Source organism: Hesperophylax consimilis, chromosome 4, assembly GCF_061612785.1.
Source record: "Hesperophylax consimilis isolate HC1 chromosome 4, BYU_Hcon_1.0, whole genome shotgun sequence".
Classification (NCBI taxonomy): domain Eukaryota; kingdom Metazoa; phylum Arthropoda; class Insecta; order Trichoptera; family Limnephilidae; genus Hesperophylax; species Hesperophylax consimilis.
In genome coordinates, this window is record NC_142839.1 from 18,005,275 (window position 1) to 18,024,031 (window position 18,757).

At 34.8% G+C, this 18,757-nt stretch overlaps 1 protein-coding gene across 8 annotated transcripts in view; it reads left to right on the forward strand.

Moving 5' to 3' along the window:
- The window catches only part of CadN (neural cadherin), a 583,020-nt gene that overhangs the window by 487,369 nt on the left and 76,894 nt on the right, over positions 1-18,757 (forward strand). For 7 of the 8 annotated variants that reach the window (XM_089651425.1, XM_089651430.1, XM_089651427.1 and 4 more), the window contains exon 13: positions 18,421-18,564. In XM_089651425.1, coding sequence (XP_089507551.1) covers positions 18,421-18,564 — 144 coding nt within the window. Of the gene's footprint in view, positions 1-575; positions 887-18,420; positions 18,565-18,757 lie in introns of those variants that run through there. The other variant, XM_089651432.1, reaches the window with a different exon arrangement.

The following is an 18,757-nucleotide window of genomic DNA, read 5'->3' on the forward strand; positions in this document are numbered from 1 at the left end:
GAGGTAAACGAAGGAAATCCCGATATGTTTATAGTTTATTTTTATTTCGTCTAGGTTTTATAAAACGATACCCTTACTGATTATTTTCTTCTTTATATCAAATAATAATCATTTTAATAAGTTGTTTACTATTTATTGCCGTGTTACGTAAAGAAATACCTCAAATTTAAAACCACAGGTAGATAGGAATATTTTTTGAAACAAAAAATGTCACTCGTTTTATTTTCGAAAAAATAATAAAGTAACGAAAGAACAGTCCTTTTAATTCCACTCATCAGCACATCATGATGATATTACATTCACTCTTGAAACATCAAAGTACTCTTCCTACGAAAAAAAGAATCTAATTTGAAAAATCTGACGGGATAGTGGCTGGAGTTGAACATGTATGGCGTCGCGGCGCAGGCGCTCAACTCCCACGCCGGGACAACCCGTGGCACAGGGCCCGTGGCACTGGCCCGCCACTTCCCGCCGGGCGGCCCGCCACCCGCCACGCGCCCTGCCACACCACGCCACGCCACTGCCGTCCCTCATTCCTTCCCAACCGTCGTCACTCCACGTCGGGCCTTGTTGACAGCGTGGTGCAAGCACCGGGACCATCGCAACAGTCTCTTTGTTCCTCCGAAATTTCAAAACAATCGGTTACAAAAAAGTTTTTCGTTTTTTATGATGTGTGTAGCCCGAAGAAGTGCATGTAATAATAATGTTTACATAAATGTGGAATAATTTTTATTATTTCTGTAACTGAACAAAAGTTGTTCGTTTAAAAAAGTTTGAGATTGAAATGATCACAAGTGATGTTAGCTCAGTTTCTGGGCAAATACTAGTGTTGTGATGCTTGACCCGCTTAAAATCTTTTGGGTTTTAACCAATAGTACTTATTTAGGTGAGTTTAAAAATATTTTTTTTATAAAATTGTTTGTTCCCTTTCCCGTTCTGTGTCAATTATCTCATTAACATCTCAACTATTAATTATCCATATTACACAATAAAAAAATTGATTCGTAATTTTTTTAAACATTTCAATCAATTTCAGATTGTTCTGTACATACTTTTAGACCACGTTGGAAAAATCTGGAAAGTGAACTGTTCATTATTTGCTTCATCAAGATATTACTAATATTCCGCTAGTGAACTCATCAGGCTGATCAGCCTCTGATTGGCAGATAATAAGGCTTCATTTCTTCCTAAGCAGAAAATGAACAAAGGAAAAAACTGCTATCATTAGCATTCTTTTTGCGTGATTTTCTTTTCAAAGGGACTTAATATTATCATAATCTGATATTCGATATTCCCGTCGTTTTTATAATAACAAACATTCGATACTTGGAGTTCCACTTCACGTGAGTAATAAATACAGTTCTGTGAATATGGAACTTGAAAACTTCTTTATTTCGGTAAAAATTAAGTTCCCCGTTTATTCAAAATTTAAAATGATAGTGTTCTTTAAAGTGTTATAATATGATGTTTTTCACTTATAAAAGTGCCACATTTTTTTACTTAGACATCTTATATTTTATTATTATTTGAGTAAAAAATAAAATTGAAAGAAGTCGAAAATTTTTTGTTTGTTTTTATCAAAGCAAAAGACACTTAAATTTACAGTATTTAAAAATAACAGTCCTTTCCTTCTGGAAGATAATAATAAAAATGTTAGATTTATTTGAAAAAACCTTCTCTCCAGTTTCTTCAACAGTAAAATAAACATGTTTTAAAAAATAAACATTTTATCTTAATAACTTTCTCAGGCCTTTGCCATAAATTAAGTTACCATTTGTGTAATATTGTATAGTCTATCGTAATAACATTGAGCTTCTGTTTATTGAGCCCCTCCCCCTCCCGCTCACTTACAAAAATTTCAATTGTTTTATCAATGTATTTTGTTTGTTCTATTTATCTTTTGTTTATTTTCTTTCTTAAAATAAAATAAATTGAAACTATCTGTCTAACCATCACGCCGTTTCAGCGTGGGGGTCTGCAGAAATGACGGACCTCGGTCTTGGCACACACTCCTTGCCACATTCACATCCAAACATATTATTTCATTATTCTGACTCCTAACATGGCTCGACGCAAGTATTTGATTTACTTGACCATGCCATGTCTTCCTTCTTCCTCGGAAAGCCCAGGCTTCTTGTACTGTTCACATTTGCGTCATATATTCTCCTTACTCTCTTTTCTTCGTTCATTCGCTTTACGTATCCAAACCATCAGATTGTCCTGATAGCAATATAAGCCAGTTCCCATACCTCTCTGCCACACATCAGATGAGGTACCAGCATTCCTTTGTGGATGCAATCTTCGCTCCCTTGGACAATTTTGTGTTTGCGTCAACCGCGTTCAGTTCTACCTTAATAGAGTTGCCTGAATTTAGCCTTCTATCAATATCAGTCTTCCCATCTTTCGTAAACATGCTTTCCAAATACATGAACTCATCCACCTGCTCCAAGTATTCATTCACAACTAAATTGCGCACTGTTTTCGTACTCTCTCTGTCAAACACTATAACTTTAGTCCTAGCCCGTCGTCTCACAGGGTCGGTAACGGTATGAAATCGACAAAAACCGGAGACCGTTCGCAGAAAAGTAAAGTTCACCACGGTTTGCAAAGCAGCCATTGTGTGATTTTTATACGCAGGGTCTCCAGTTTTTGTCAATCTCGTACCGTTACCTAGCTAGTAGAACGATGAACTTACTTACATTCATCATTAGCTCATTCTTCATACACACTTCGTTCATCCTTGCTTCGGTACTATTTGGAAAGTGAATAATGTATTTTTGTAGTAACATGAAAATGAGGTTATGTGAAAAGAAATTGTTATAAATCGTTTAATAATCTTTAATCTTCACAATATAAATCTTTTATAAACTTTATTTTCAAATCAATTCAATATGTTCTTAGTTTATATACTGACTTTTCAAAAGCCTTTGATAAGTTAAATATTAATATCCTTCTCGCGAAACTGCAAGCCCTTGGTATACATGGATCATTCCTAAAATGGTTGAATAGTTACCTCTGTAACCGCGAACTGATGGTAAAATTAAATAATAAAGTCTCATATAAATTTAAAGTAACATCTGGAGTTCCTCAAGGCTCTCATCTGGGCCCACTTCTCTTCGTATTGTTTATAAATGATTTATCTTTATGTTTCGAAAATGTCAAATTCATTCTATTTGCAGATGACCTAAAGCTTTTTAAGATTATAAAATGTTTAAATGATGCACTTATCCTTCAGCATAATATAGATAGACTTGCTAGCTGGTGTGAAATAAACAAATTATTCCTAAACGTAAAAAAGTGTTTCCACATGTGTTTTTACCGTTCACGGACTCCAATAACCATATCGTATTCAATTAACAATAATGAAATTGCATTAGTACCATTTATCAAAGACCTTGGTGTTATTTTTGACAGAAAACTTACCTTTGATCGTCACTGTGAAACAATTTCCAATAAGGCCATGCAAATTCTAGGTTTTGTAATGCGTAACACAAGGACTTTTCAAAACATTGAGTCAATTAAATTACTCTACTGCTCTCTTGTGAGATCGCACCTAGAATATGCATCTCCTGTATGGTCTCCGATTTATACCTGTAACTTACACCGCTTGGAGAAAGTACAAAGAAAATTTCTTCGATACGTTCAATTCAAATTGAGACAGCCTGTAATTGATATCTGCTATAATACATTAATGTCTGGTCTAAATCTACCACTTCTTTCTACCCGGCGAACTATTAATGACATTCTTATACTTTTTAAATTACTGAACAATCTCATAGACTGCCCTCAAATGTTAAGTGTTATAAATTTTCGTGTCCCTGTTAAATCAACTCGACTCCACCATCTTTTCCACAGTGACAATCATAGCACTAACTATTTGTATCATTCACCGTTGGCGCGTTTTCACCGCACTGCCAACACGTATACAGACCTTTTTGATATTTTCAAAACCTCACCGTCTTGCATCAAGGCAAAAATACTTGGTTATGAATGTAATTGATATGTTTGTGAAATGTTAAATGTCTGTTTGTACTGCATCATACTGACTGTTGTGTTCTTCTTTATGTGTAACATATATATGGTGTTCTATACATATACATTCCACATATATACATATATGTGAAATGTATATGTATAGCATCAATAAAAACTGCTTGTGGATGTATTATTTTAATGAAAAATGCTATTTCTAATTGTCAAGTCTCTGACAGCCCTGAACTGTGTACTTATAATCCCATGTTTCACATTACTGTAAAAGCCTTTTATGGCGTTTAATAAATAAATAAATAAATGTTGAAAAGTTTAGCATCGTTATATTAGCTGTCAGAAGGATGAAGGATTAAAAGCACAGTCGAAGTTTGGAGATTGCACTTTCGAATATCGGCGTAAACTACCACAATCTAAGAAAGGTGAAAACTATACATATATAAACATCTTTTAATCATACCCTTAGTACAACTTTAGGTAAATGAAATTTTCTCATTACATAAATATCTCTAATATCCGGTCCTTTGCATGTACATTAAATAATGTAACAGCTTAGGAGTTTATTGAATATTTTTTTGCACCAAAGTTATCGCGTAAAAACTGAAAAAAAATGAATAAATATTTTCCTCCCTCTCGTTTATAAAAACTGATTGAATTCTCTGTATCGGCTCACGATCGGTAGATAAATAATCAATATAAGCATTAGCTTTGATTTACAATAAATTGCAATCTATGCTCCATCACTATTTGGCATTATATTTATCTAATTCGAATAAAACGCAAATCAAAACATTAAATTCATATCGCAAATCCCATCGCTAAATTATATCTGCTCTGATTCCTGATAGCTAGAGTCTGAAACAGTGGAATGTTGCTATCGCTAGACGGAATCAGATCTGGTTTTCATGGATACAGAACGAACCACGAATGTAAAAGTTTTTTTTCTCTTTAATGACCTAATTTTACAATTTTACTTTTTTACTGGTTTTCCACTGCCATCAGATTTTATCATTATTTCTGCATCATATTCCGTAATATTCGACCTTTTTGTTACTATTCGTTGTAGGATAATAAAAGCATCAATGAAACGTGAATGCTTTGCTAAAAATAAAGGCCCATTTAACTTTTTTAATATAAAATTATTCCTCGTGCGCGCGATGTGTGCTCTGCTTTGTTTTCAGTTTCAGTTTCGAAACTTTTAAAATTGAATAAACTATTGATAGTTTAGAAACAGCTTTAGCTCTTTACCAAAAACATTAAGCAGACTGACCTTACCCATTTTGATCATTTCTGGATAAGTTAATTATTATTATAATATTACTTTCAATTGAGTCTTAGATACGCGTTCTCGAATTTTAAATAAATATATATGGTTTTGAAAAAACAAATAAAAAAAATTTTAAATTGTACCGCGGTCTTGAGGTGATTTTTCACATAAATCATACTACTACTATTATTATTAAGAAATATTCCCTCTGAAATAAGTTTACCTTTTATTTACTAATATGAACATTCTACAAATGGTATAATTCTCCCAAACTTTTTTCGCTTGTAAGAACGTTCTGATTAATATTACATATATTTTCTCCTTATGTAGATTTTATAGAGTTATTTGAAATACGTAATTGTAAAAAGCATTCACTTTGTGGCTCATCATAATTTATAATAAAAACACATAAATTTGTTTTTGACCACGATAGTTTTATTTTCACTCTACCGGTTTCGGAAGATCCCTTCCTTCGTCAGGAGAGTTTTAAATATTCTCCTGACGAAGGAAGGGATCTTCCGAAACCGGTAGAGTGAAAATAAAACTATCGTGGTCAAAAACAAATTTATGTGTTTTTATTATTTATTTGAAATAAATTGTTTTTTTTTAAACCTCTCGGAGGTATTTTAGTTTAGAATTCCAGGCACATTTGTTTCGTAATATAAACGTAAAAATTAGTTTGGCAAATATTTTCAATTTAAACATAGCATTTTTCTTCTTCAACTTAGAGGGCCCACGTGACTATACTTTGGATTTGATTGCTGGTGCGTGTTATGGAGAAAATGGTTTTATTTGTTTTCCGAAATCTTCCACGAAATAAAATAAAGCGTTTCTGTATACCCGTGTGATTATCAAAGTCTGATCTACTAAACGTGTTCCTTTGGTGAAATCTCTTTTTAACCTCGTAGAAATTCATACGTTCCCTTAAGAAACCTTTGTACCATTTTATTCAATAGGACCCCAATCAACTTAAACCTTAATTTCTATCCACAATAATATAAGACCCGATTGTGTAATATACTTAGCCCTTCGAAAGGTACCACATTTAAAAAAGTAACGATTTTACCGGAAGGTTACAGTGGGAATTCTTGGAAAGTGGGAATGTTTCTAATTTAAAACTCCATTCACTGCTTCCGTGACCTGCAGCGCTGACTATTTTACCATTATTTCGCTCCTTCTACTACTGTTTACCTAACTTAATCCTTGTAAAAATACAATAATCACTCTTTCACCTCGCTCCATTTTCTTTTAAAATGCTTTACCTTGTACCCCATGTCGGTAGAGGGTTTGTTTATTTGACTCTGGATCTGTTGTACCACTGATTCGAACCCAAGCGTTCACAGTACAGAATTCATGCAAGGCCTATTATTATGAATTTAAAATTTCTTTGGCAATGAAATATTTTTTCTGAAAAAGGGAAAAACATTCGTTCTCCGCACATTTTTCACCCGCCCGATCCACCGCCACCGTCTCGCGCCGCTCACAATCGCCTTTTATTTCATCTGCCGCCCGCGGAGTCAAGGCAAACAGCAAACAGGTCTCTTTGTTCTGGCTTACCCGGTTCGCAGTTGATTCTGGAGCTAAAAAACTTGGGAATTATTTTATTCAAGCGCCTGATTAAGGGACAGGTCAGGTGCTGATTGGTTTGTTCTCTGCCGACCCACGATTATCCTTACCATGTATTTGAACTGAGCGGTTTCCTCTATTATCTTGTTTCACATTTGGCTATAAAATTATATTTTTCAACAAAAGTCAATACAGAAACCTTTATTTCTTTCTAAATCCTTCACTTTTTATTTAATATTAGGTACGTCATCATTCCAGATAAATCTCTCTCTCAATACATTCTGTGCTCGATTATCAAATTATTTATATTTTACCACTTTATAATATATTGCTTCATTGAAAATTGAGATTATATTTATACGGAAAGTCGACGAAGTTTATTTGATTCAAGTCAAAACTTCACATCAAGTTTACCTGGAAATAAAATGATACATTTTCTTCATCACCTACCGCCCTTTGTCGACTTTCAAAATATTTGTTAAGCAAGTAGGTACCTATATCCATCGACTTGAGTAAATATTGAAATATTTCATAGAGCTAACAATGACACAAAGGATGTTAGTAAATAATTCACGAGTTTGGCTAGGAGTTTGCTTTTCGTTTCTGAATGCGACTTGCGTTATGGCTTCTGATTGTCTGGACAAAGCGCATAGTGACTTATTGTACAATTTCACTATATGAATATAATTTTACAGTTTATCAGTTCGCATAAACCGCCACTACGCGAATCCAGTTTCCTGTGATATTTGTATATCTTTTTTCCAAGTCGTACAATTTGCAAACTTATTTTAAGTAACCATTTAAAAAGATAATTTATTTCAGTTTTGTAATAAAATTATTAGGTTCGTTCTGTTATAAAGATTATTTGCACAATTTCGATAAAACATTAAATTAACGTTTTTCAACTAATCCATGTTTCATGAAAATTCATCATGCATTTCAATACAAAACTTTAGTTTTCCCAACCAGTCTTCAGGTTTTTTTTTTAAATTAAGGAAACCGTTTTACCTTTAATCATCTAGGTATGGTTTATCTTTATTATTTCGAAATTTTTTTTATTACTATTTTGAATCTACAAATTCTTTAGGCTACTGTAGTAAACAATATGGACGCTTTTAATTTGATTGAAAATACTGTCCGGATACAGACCGGAGCACTCGAGCAGAATAACAAATAACTCTTTTGACCCTTTGTTGCTACAGTACTCTACTTTCACACCAGCACTTAGTTTAGAAGAAAATTTCCATAACTTCGGACATGACGAATGAATTATCTTCTATTTTACTAACACGTATTTTTGGAGATGAATTATTCAATTTCGCCAAGCCCTTAAAATAATTAAAATAAATAGTTATTTTCGCGAGTCTGTAATATGGAAAACAACTATACTTAATCGTTCGAATTTAATATCTTTCGTGTTTAGACATTAAAAATAGATACTTGTGCAAATTTATATTCATCATTATCCTAACTAACATTTAGCTCCTTCACAGATTTATAGTATTTGTCAACATATTTGGATTCATTGTAATTTGCTTTATTGTAGACATCGTGTTTACTGGTGCAAGCGCCGCTTGCGCCAGTAAGTCCTGCATCATAGCCCGAGCTATAACGGTAGACATCGTGTTTACTGGTGCAAGCGCCACTATCGCCCGTAAGTCCTGCATCATAGCCGGAGCTATAACTGTTGACATCATGGTTTACTTGCGCCAGTAATTCTGCATCATAGCCCGAGCTATAACGGTAGACATCGTGTTTACTTGTGCAAGCGCCACTAGCGCCCGTAAGTCCTGCATCATAGCCGGAGCTATAACTGTTGACATCGTGGTTTACTTGCGCCAGTAATGCTGCATCATAGCCCGAGCTATAACGATAGAGATCGTGTTTACTGGTGCAAGCGCCACTAGCGCCCGTAAGTCCTGCATCATAGCCGGATCTATAACTGTTGACATCATGGTTTACTTGCGCCAGTAATTCTGCATCATAGCCCGAGCTATAACGGTAGACATCGTGTTTACTGGTGCAAGCGCCACTAGCGCCCGTAAGTCCTGCATCATAGCCGGAGCTATAACTGTTGACATAATGGTTTACTTGCGCCAGTAATTCTGCATCATAGCCCGACCTATAACGGTAGACATCGTGTTTACTGGTGCAAGCGCCACTAGCGCCAGTAAGTTCTGCATCATAGCCGGAGCTATAACTGTTGACATCGTGGTTTACTTGCGCCAGTAATTCTGCATCATAGCCCGAGCTATAACGGTAGACATCGTGTTTACTGGTGCAAGCGCCACTAGCACCAGTAAGTCCTGCATCATAGCCGGAGCTATAACTGTTGACATCATGGTTGACTTGCGCCAGTAATTCTGCATCATAGCCCGAGCTATAACGGTAGACATCGTGTTTACTGGTGCAAGCGCCACTAGCGCCCGTAAGTCCTGCATCATAGCCGGAGCTATAACTGTTGACATCGTGGTTTACTTGCGCCAGTAATTCTGCATCATAGCCCGAGCTATAACGGTAGACATCGTGTTTACTGGTGCAAGCGCCACTAGCGCCAGTAAGTCCTGCATCATAGCCGGAGCTATAACTGTTGACATCGTGGTTTACTTGCGCCAGTAATTCTGCATCATAGCCCGAGCTATAACGGTAGACATCGTGTTTACTGGTGCAAGCGCCACTAGCGCCCGTAAGTCCTGCATCATAGCCGGAGCTATAACTGTTGACATCGTGGTTTACTTGCGCCAGTAATTCTGCATCATAGCCCGAGCTATAACGGTAGACATCGTGTTTACTGGTGCAAGCGCCACTAGCGCCAGTAAGTCCTGCATCATAGCCGGAGCTATAACTGTTGACATCATGGTTGACTTGCGCCAGTAATTCTGCATCATGGCCCGAGCTATAACGGTAGACATCGTGTTTACTGGTGCAAGCGCCACTAGCGCCCGTAAGTCCTGCATCATAGCCGGAGCTATAACTGTTGACATCGTGGTTTACTTGCGCCAGTAATTCTGCATCATAGCCCGAGCTATAACGGTAGACATCGTGTTTACTGGTGCAAGCGCCACTAGCGCCAGTAAGTCCTGCATCATAGCCGGAGCTATAACTGTTGACATCGTGGTTTACTTGCGCCAGTAATTCTGCATCATAGCCCGAGCTATAACGGTAGACATCGTGTTTACTGGTGCAAGCGCCACTAGCGCCCGTAAGTCCTGCATCATAGCCGGAGCTATAACTGTTGACATCGTGGTTTACTTGCGCCAGTAATTCTGCATCATAGCCCGAGCTATAACGGTAGACATCGTGTTTACTGGTGCAAGCGCCACTAGCGCCAGTAAGTCCTGCATCATAGCCGGAGCTATAACTGTTGACATCGTGGATTACTTGCGCCAGTAATTCTGCATCATAGCCCGAGCTATAACTGTTGACATCATGGTTTACTTGCGCCAGTAATTCTGCATCATAGTCCGAGCTACAATTAATAGTTCTGTCAACAGTAGACCTATAGTGTATCCATAATGACCGGTCAGTGGTTGAGTGGGCATAGCGCTTGGGTCTCACCCGAGAGTCGCGTGTTCGATTCCTCGGCTGGCTAAGTCCTCCATCACAACACAAGCAACATTTTCGGCTTTCTGTGGTGGTAGTAGGAGATTTTCAAACATTGTTGGGTTATTCGTAACCCGGGAATGTTTGTCTTTCTTTTTAAAAAAAAAAAAAAAAAAAATATGTTCCTAATTTACTCTCAATTAATTAACCAAAACCAAAACTTCCTCCAATTTGTAAGTAGTTACTTAAATACCCACCTTCTTTATGTGAACAATAAATATAAGATTTTATGCACCTGTTTCATTTAAATTTTTATTTAAAATAGGTAATTATACAATTTTTTTCAAAGAAACTTCACTGTCTCGATAAAAATACTATTTTCAAACGTTTTTTAGGCAGTTAGGTACCATAATGTTGTAAAGTTAGCCATCTAGTCAATCCGGAATTTCGAATCCGGAAACGAAACATAAGAACAAATTTACGTACAGTTGAAATGCCAAATGTTCGAGACAATTACTTTTTGTTTATGAGAGTAGTGAGATGTAAATAATATCATCAGATTATCCGGGTTACCCAGGGACGTTTATCATTATTTAAATAATATTGTCAGCTTATCCGGGTCACCCAGGGAAGGTTGTCATTTTTATTAAATAAAATGTAAATACTTCATCCTCACTCGCAGAAAATTTATTTCCAATTCCTCTATTTTGCAAATTTTAATTAGTTTTGTCTGAATGTCGCATTTGTGCTACGGTCACGAAATGAATAATTTGCACTGCTTTCAATCCGTTTTAGTCCTTCCTCCGTCAATGCCACACCTCACTGCCGCATCAGGGTTGATCTGAACTCCGATGTGGACTACTGGCTTGCTTGCTTTGATAACTTGCATATAAGCGAATACTGCATTAGTTTATCCATGACTTGTTTGTCCTATATTCACTCTTCTGTCATGTCTATATTAGCTTTCCCGTTCGTCGCGAACATAAGATAAGTATACAAGCTGATTCAATTGTTCCAAAGACTCCTTTTTTTTAGTTTTCTATGTTTTTTGATATTATAGACCATTGATATTTACCGTTTTCCTAAATAATCTGAATGAATAATGAGTTCTATTGCATACAATATCATTAATCAACTACATTGCCTAGATAACTTTATTTGATGATTGATTAGTTCGTAGTAGCGATGTGTTACTAATTAATCTTTCAAATTTTCAATAGTTATGATTAGGTTTTATATGAAATTTCATATTAGTGCTAGATGAGTTATACTAACTAATGAATTATATAATTTGGTTTGATTGTATTCGTTGTAAAACCCTCTTGAGTTGTTTTTTTTGTGTAAAAATCTTCAAATGATATCAGACATTATACTAAAATGAGGTTTGCTCCATTGCATGAGAAATGATTAATTTGAATCCAGGTAGAAATCACACCGCCGCGCCGTGTACACTGTAGGAGTAGTCGCGGAGAAACTTGTAGTGAATTTATAATAAACCCCAATTCCTGGTTAAGTGCGTCACCGCACCGATGTTCTAGAGTTATGTTTGTTGTCTGTAGGCATTAGGCCCCGGCCACGGCGGTACTTCCAGCAGGTAATCTGCTGAGCATTACTTTAAACTTTCCGCTGCTTCAGTTCGTCTCACTACTCGGAATCCGTACTCCAGAATCTAAGTCTGAGAGGTTAAAATTAAGATGCTCTACTTAAACTCGGCGCAAATATAATTAATTCATATTTCTGTGTGCGTTTAACTGGTCTCTTATTGGCGGCGAGTATTGACTGAGATATGCCGTATTATTTCAAGTTACTCAGCCGGCTTTTTTGCTTCTTAATTCTCGTCTTTGCGAGATCCAGGTTCACTCGTCCTTTCCTTGCATAGGCCCTTCGAATATTTACAAAGATAACCTACCGTGAGGAGTTAATATAAATTGAAATCTTTGGACAGTTTTCCTTTACACACGCATACATAAACCTTATTTTGAACCAAGTTTTGGTTCATTATTATTTGTGAACGATGGAATTTATTTCATTTTATTTGGAACTCATCCACCCATATGGGTGTGCGTACTAAATCCAAGCGAGTAACATTTTATGGATTTCTCAAAGATTTTGAACACAAGTTTAGATAAAATAAGTTTATACTTTTAAAACAGCCCCTAAAAACTATAAATAATATGTTATCAATAGACAACACATTCTGTTTGTGGCGTTGACTGTTTCCTGCTGTCGACGTTTCGCTTGGGTGAAACTCTAACTTTCCACCAACCTCTTCACGGCCTTCGGAAACCAAAACTTCCAAACTAGATCACGTCGAGGGGTAAAAGAGTTTTCCTAATTTTTTTATCCTTGCAGAATGGCAATATATTTTATTTAACGCTTTAAGAAACTTTTTAACGTTTAACTTGTCGATAGGTCGAAGGGCAGGCCTCCTTGTTTATTACCCTGAGAAGTTACCAGTTCTAACTGTGTACATTAGAAGTAATGTAGACAATAAAGCGAATCCAAGTTCAATCTTTCTTACTTGGGTACTCATTTTTAAGCATTACTCAATTATCTCGGTCAGATTGCTCGTAGAAATTATGTACTCTTCAATACTCCTCCATTATAAACAGAAAAGAAATAAAAACTAAATTAGTTATTTTATTTATTATTATTTTCGTCCAGGCACCGTTGAAAATCTATCTTTGTGTATTGACTCGTAATTCATTAAAATTTACTAGAATATTGCTCAATTTTCCGTAGATAGAACCAAAATGACAACTTTACAGTTAATAAAAATATGATTGGTGGTTCCCTTCTATAAATGAAGGAGTGATCCGATTAAGATAGCAGGCTCTGTACCTTATGTAATTGCCTCTAGTTCACTATTTTTACCCAAAAGCACACACAACAAAGTGCTTCCGTGTGTCAAGCGCGGCCGACTATTATAATATAATATATTTATGTGGGTTGTTAGTTATATGAAAGTCTTCGACCTCTTGTCTCCACAACCAGGATGTTCAACACTACTTTTGTGACTCCTATTTATATTAAAGAGTGCTAGCCACTGGCCGCTTTCCAAATAATCGAACACAAAGATAACCTATTCTTTTTATCGAGGAGAATGGTATCTGATAATTTTCCTGGAAAGTTACCATCCTAACGCCTTGGTACGTTGTGACCTTTCTGCGGTTTTCCGTCTGTGAAAAACAGACGTCGTTATCTTAAACAAATTAGGTCCGCCCGCCCAGGGCTATTTTAAGTCAGATATTCAACGCAAAGCCACCAAGGTTTTACTCTGCTAAAGTAGGTGGGTACATCGGTAAGTATTTTTTTCTTCCATCGGCAAAAGTTAATTGCTTTTATACGAACACAAAGGAAACATACTTGGGAATGTTACTTGGTCCGAAACATTAGATTATTAAAATCATTATTATATATATTTTCGATTTTTTTTTGTATTTGAGAACATACTGCTATAATCAACGAATATTATCTGAAATGAAATTTTGTGACTTTGTTCACTAATCAAATTACATTTCTTTTTTATCTTGGAATTATGCAAAAAAAAGAATATTTTTATTCTAATTTCTTTTAATAAAAGTCAATGAATACTCTACCGTGTATCGAAAAACTTATTCAAATGGGATTTCTCTGACTCTCGGTCAATCCGAATGGTTTTTAGAAAACAAGAAGCACTTTCTTCATTTCGCTTTTACCAAAAATTGGATTGCTTACTCCACTAGCGTACAGAAAAAATACTGAAATGAAAAATAATCGAAAAGTCTACCTGCTAAAAAATATGAAATGACTACTGCGAATCAGGTGGAGAAAAAAGTGTTATTTTATCAGGGAATATCCCCGCTCAATTGGTTCTCACAGCACTTCCTGGCACCCAACGTTTATAGGAACCACATCAATTCATTTTTCGTCGAGCTTTATAAATTTCTATCCAGGTGATTTTTTTTATTTTCAATGATCCCTTTCAATTTCCCACGAAATTCTAGCGAAATTTATTTGACGGTTTTTCAGCGCGGGGATATATCGGAATAAGATTAGGAGTATAAAAAATGAAGAACTTACTGAAGTGTACGTAATTGTGTTGCCTGTTTGTAGAGCGATATGGGTAAGGTTAGCGTGCTACAGAACTGGCCGCTCTTCCGAACTGTCTTTGAATATCACGATCTGCAGGAAATATTGTGTAATGCAACCGGGGCTACGATTTCAGGCTGTATGGTGTTTTTGTTGGATATAGGTGGCGGAGAAGCGGATATTAATCTGTTATGGCATTTTATTTTCAGTTTTTCCTTCGACTATTGTTTCCGTTATATCTGAAATCAATCAAAAAACATGAGCCTATTTCATTCATTTCTAAATCGTGTTATTTTTTCACTGAACGTTGCAATATTTCTTTAGACTCCCCACCACGGAAACGCAAAAATTTCACGGAATTCACCCAGTCTTTCTACTTTAAGAAGATTTTTAATAAAATACAGTAGATACCTACTCATAATGCTACGCAAATTCAAGTTTATCATAACATGAGTTTCTTCCGAAAGTCTTTTTATTTACGAGCTAACTTTTACACTCCGGGATTTCCCTGGAAGCCGGAAGCTTTTGTTGTTTTTTTATTAATTTACAACTCGAGCAGTAGGTAGTTAGTAATTCCAAATAACTACCAACGTCCGTGGCAGCCCTGGTACCTAAAAGTTGAGAATAAATAATGTCAACCTTCAAAATTTTTGTGCATTAGTGTTGAATACCGCAAGGGTGGGATTTTATATTTAGTTAGTTCTCGCCGAGTCGCAAATAATTCAATTAATAAACATAATAAAATAACCACGCACCTACGAGTTTATTAAAACATCGTTGCTGATCATTGAGAATTTTTAATAACTCATTTATAATAATTAATTGTGCTTATTGTTTTTGAAATATGCAAACGTTTCCAAACACAGTTCCGGTAATGAACTGATTTTAATATTCATAACTACATTAATTAATTAGTTAGAATCTACATTCGACAATTTGACATCCACCGCAGACTATTTATCGGGAATGTCATGGTTTTTATTTATGAGGCATGTTCATTTATACAGCATGTATTGGAAAATTGTTATAAATATTGATTATTGTTTATGTTTTACAATATTTTTTCATCAGGTGATGATAATCAATGAAGTTACGTTTTATATAATTTTAAACATCTATGGAGAAGACTTATAACAAAAAAATATGATTGACTGTTTTTATCTCGCCGTTTTAGGTAAAATATCACATCAAGGGTGCTGTATAAATTCTTAGTTAAATGGTAGTTTATTGGTCATGAGATTGTTTTTTAAATGTTGTATTTAATTAATCCTAAATTATCTTTTGATAAATTTCATTCATCATATCACCATTTATGGAAGTGAAAAAAATTCTATGTTTTATTCGAAATTTTGGTGCTTCAATATATTAATAATAATAACATTACGGGAATGTTACTTAGTCGATTTAAATAAGCATAAAAGATCTGGTCGGAAAACACTGTTAAGGCCATTTTAACCAACGTTTCAGTTCAGTTCAGTTCGGTGGTCTTACACCAAGGCGATACTGACAGTATCTTTCGCACTGGAACATGCCGCACTTTGTACTAATTTTAATTAATAAATTGATAAATAACACAATTTAGTCAATTAAAATTAACCTTTTCACGCCGGGATTTGAACACGCGACCAGTAAACTAGCCACCATAAAAGAGAAAATTAATTGCGAAATGATTTTGTTGTACCTTCCAATCGTGAATAATATTTTGTTTTGGTTTATCCTATTTTATACTTTTCACAGTTGGTGACACCTCCTAAAAAGTTTATCCTAAATATTGTTTATTTCATTAAGCCTCGTTAAATCAAAACGCAAGGCAAAAGTATTTTAAATATCATTTAAACTTCATTTTTACCGTGTTCCCTTTGGATTGATTTGACACAAAAATGGCCCTTTAAAAATACCTGATCATACCTGATAGATAGTTATTTAGTTGCCATATTGATTTATCCGTAACCTTTACACGGTCTCATCCGAACTAGGCGTAATTGTATGGTTTTTATATAACTAGGTATGTAGTAATGAGTTCATTCTAATTAATATCCACTGGCAGCCCTTTCCTAACTTATTTTAATTAGTTTGGACACCATGTCGATCATTTAGTTCATTAGTCAGATAAATACCAAAACACGAAAAATCTTTAATATGCAGTTGTACGTAAAAGTGTACCCACCATCTGGTTCAATACTCAGATTGTAATCATAAATGCATCCAAATAATTTAAAATGCCGATAAACTTTTAAAAAAGATTTACATTTCTGGGACACTCGTTGAATATCTCCAGTGTTATTTATTATTTATTTTTTCCCAATATTTTTTTTACAAATAAGTTACACATTTTTAGAATAAAAAATACATAAGTATACAGGGTGTATCGGCACTAACCCGACAAACTTTAACCAGCTATTCCTTAGCACATTTGGAGTAAAAAATGTTATGGGCACTTTGCTGTCCGGTAGCATTTTTTTTAATTAAAAACAAAAAATAAAAAATTCCACACTACATCACTGTCATTAGCATTGCTTTTCGTGTCCAACAGCTGTTATAAGCAAGTATGTCGAAAAGCGTCTTCGCTCTTTCGTACACACCAAATAATAATAGTTAAAAATGAGACGAATGGTGCCATGCCATTTCGTTGTGATTGTAAAAGTGCGCCAATATAGGTACACACGTGCATTATTCAACGGAATTCGAATGAAATATTGCCAGATGGGTTTTCAAACTTTGACAAAGGATAAAACAGTGGTGACATGTGGTGAAAATATGAATAATAATTTTTTTATTAAAAAAAAACGTTACCGGACAGCAAAGTGCACATAAGATTTTTACTCCAAATATGCTAAGGAATAGCTGGTTAAAGTTTGTCGGGTACGTGCCGATACACCCTGTATAATTATAAAAAAGGTAAGTTAAAATAACCCACAAAGGCAATGCCTGTGCTTCAGTAATATAAAATAAAAATACTTGCAAAATAAGAATGTAACTTTTTAAACAAAATAAAATAGTTGTAATGTAAATTTTAAAGTTACTGCATAGTAATGTAATATTAATAAAAATAGTAATATTGTTGTGAAGAAGTGAAACATAAAGTTTATTTTTTTTTAACATTCAACAAGTAGGTATACACATAATGTAAATTTTGAAGTTATTTTAATGCTGTAGTGAAAATGAAACTTGAAGATTCGCAAAGAATTTATATGAATAGTGTTTCAACATCCAAATCATTCTCCCATAATTTTCATTATTTTACATAGTATGATATTTTGGTAGCCTTTTGTATTTGTTTTGGTAGAAGAATAAATGTATGCGGATCTATAAAACTGCTGTGTGCATTAATTTGATTTTTATTTGGGGGATGTAAGGTAGATTATTGGTCATTTTTCTTTTATTTCGAAATTATTTTTGCTTTTAAATAAATATTTTATCAGGATAAATAAATAACGAATATTAAATATTTCAGTGTCTATGTGTAAAAAACGAGTAGAGAAGGTTCTATTCCATTTATATAAAACTTTAATAATATGCTTTTGAGTTATTTGTGAAAGCTTTAAAATGCATCAAGCGCACCACCCCCATCCTAAAACGTTGAAAAATACTAAATGATTGAAGACTGTGAAAAAGAAAAATAGATCATTTTCAATTTTTCAATATTGAGTAGTTCTTTAAGTCTTTAAAATATGTACGTAAAATATCTGAATATAGAGATAGTTTTATTTATTTGCGATTTCCAATTTAGATCTTTATCAATAGTAACACCTTAATATTTTCAACTATTCAATATTTCATGGAAAAAAATCACTAATACAACAGGAAAAAACAGTAATAATATTTATTTATTGTGACTATAAGAATATTGCTATCCTCGATAGCTCTAAACTTTTAAGTTATTGGAGATGTCTATCCAATGAATTAGAAAATCGATACATGTGTATTTAAACGTAAGTTGTACCTTTTTGACCATTGTGGTAAATGGCTGTAATTTTTGTTTTCAGTGACGAAATTCATCCGTATTGGCATCGCCGACAAGAACGACAACCCACCATACTTCGACAAGGCGCTGTACGAGGCGGAGGTGGACGAGAATGAGGATATCCAACACACCGTGCTCACTGTCACCGCCAAGGATCACGATGAATGTAAGTTCCTTCTATTCCTGTACCTCATTATTACCCTTATTAATACTTCAGGCTAGGCCTTTGTGACGAAGACAACCCGATAATTACAAGACTACACCACACATTTTAACAAATTAAAAAAGGATGAATAAGGTTTATCTATGAAGGTGGGCAAACATGGTGGAGAAAATAAAATAAAGATTGAAACTTGCTG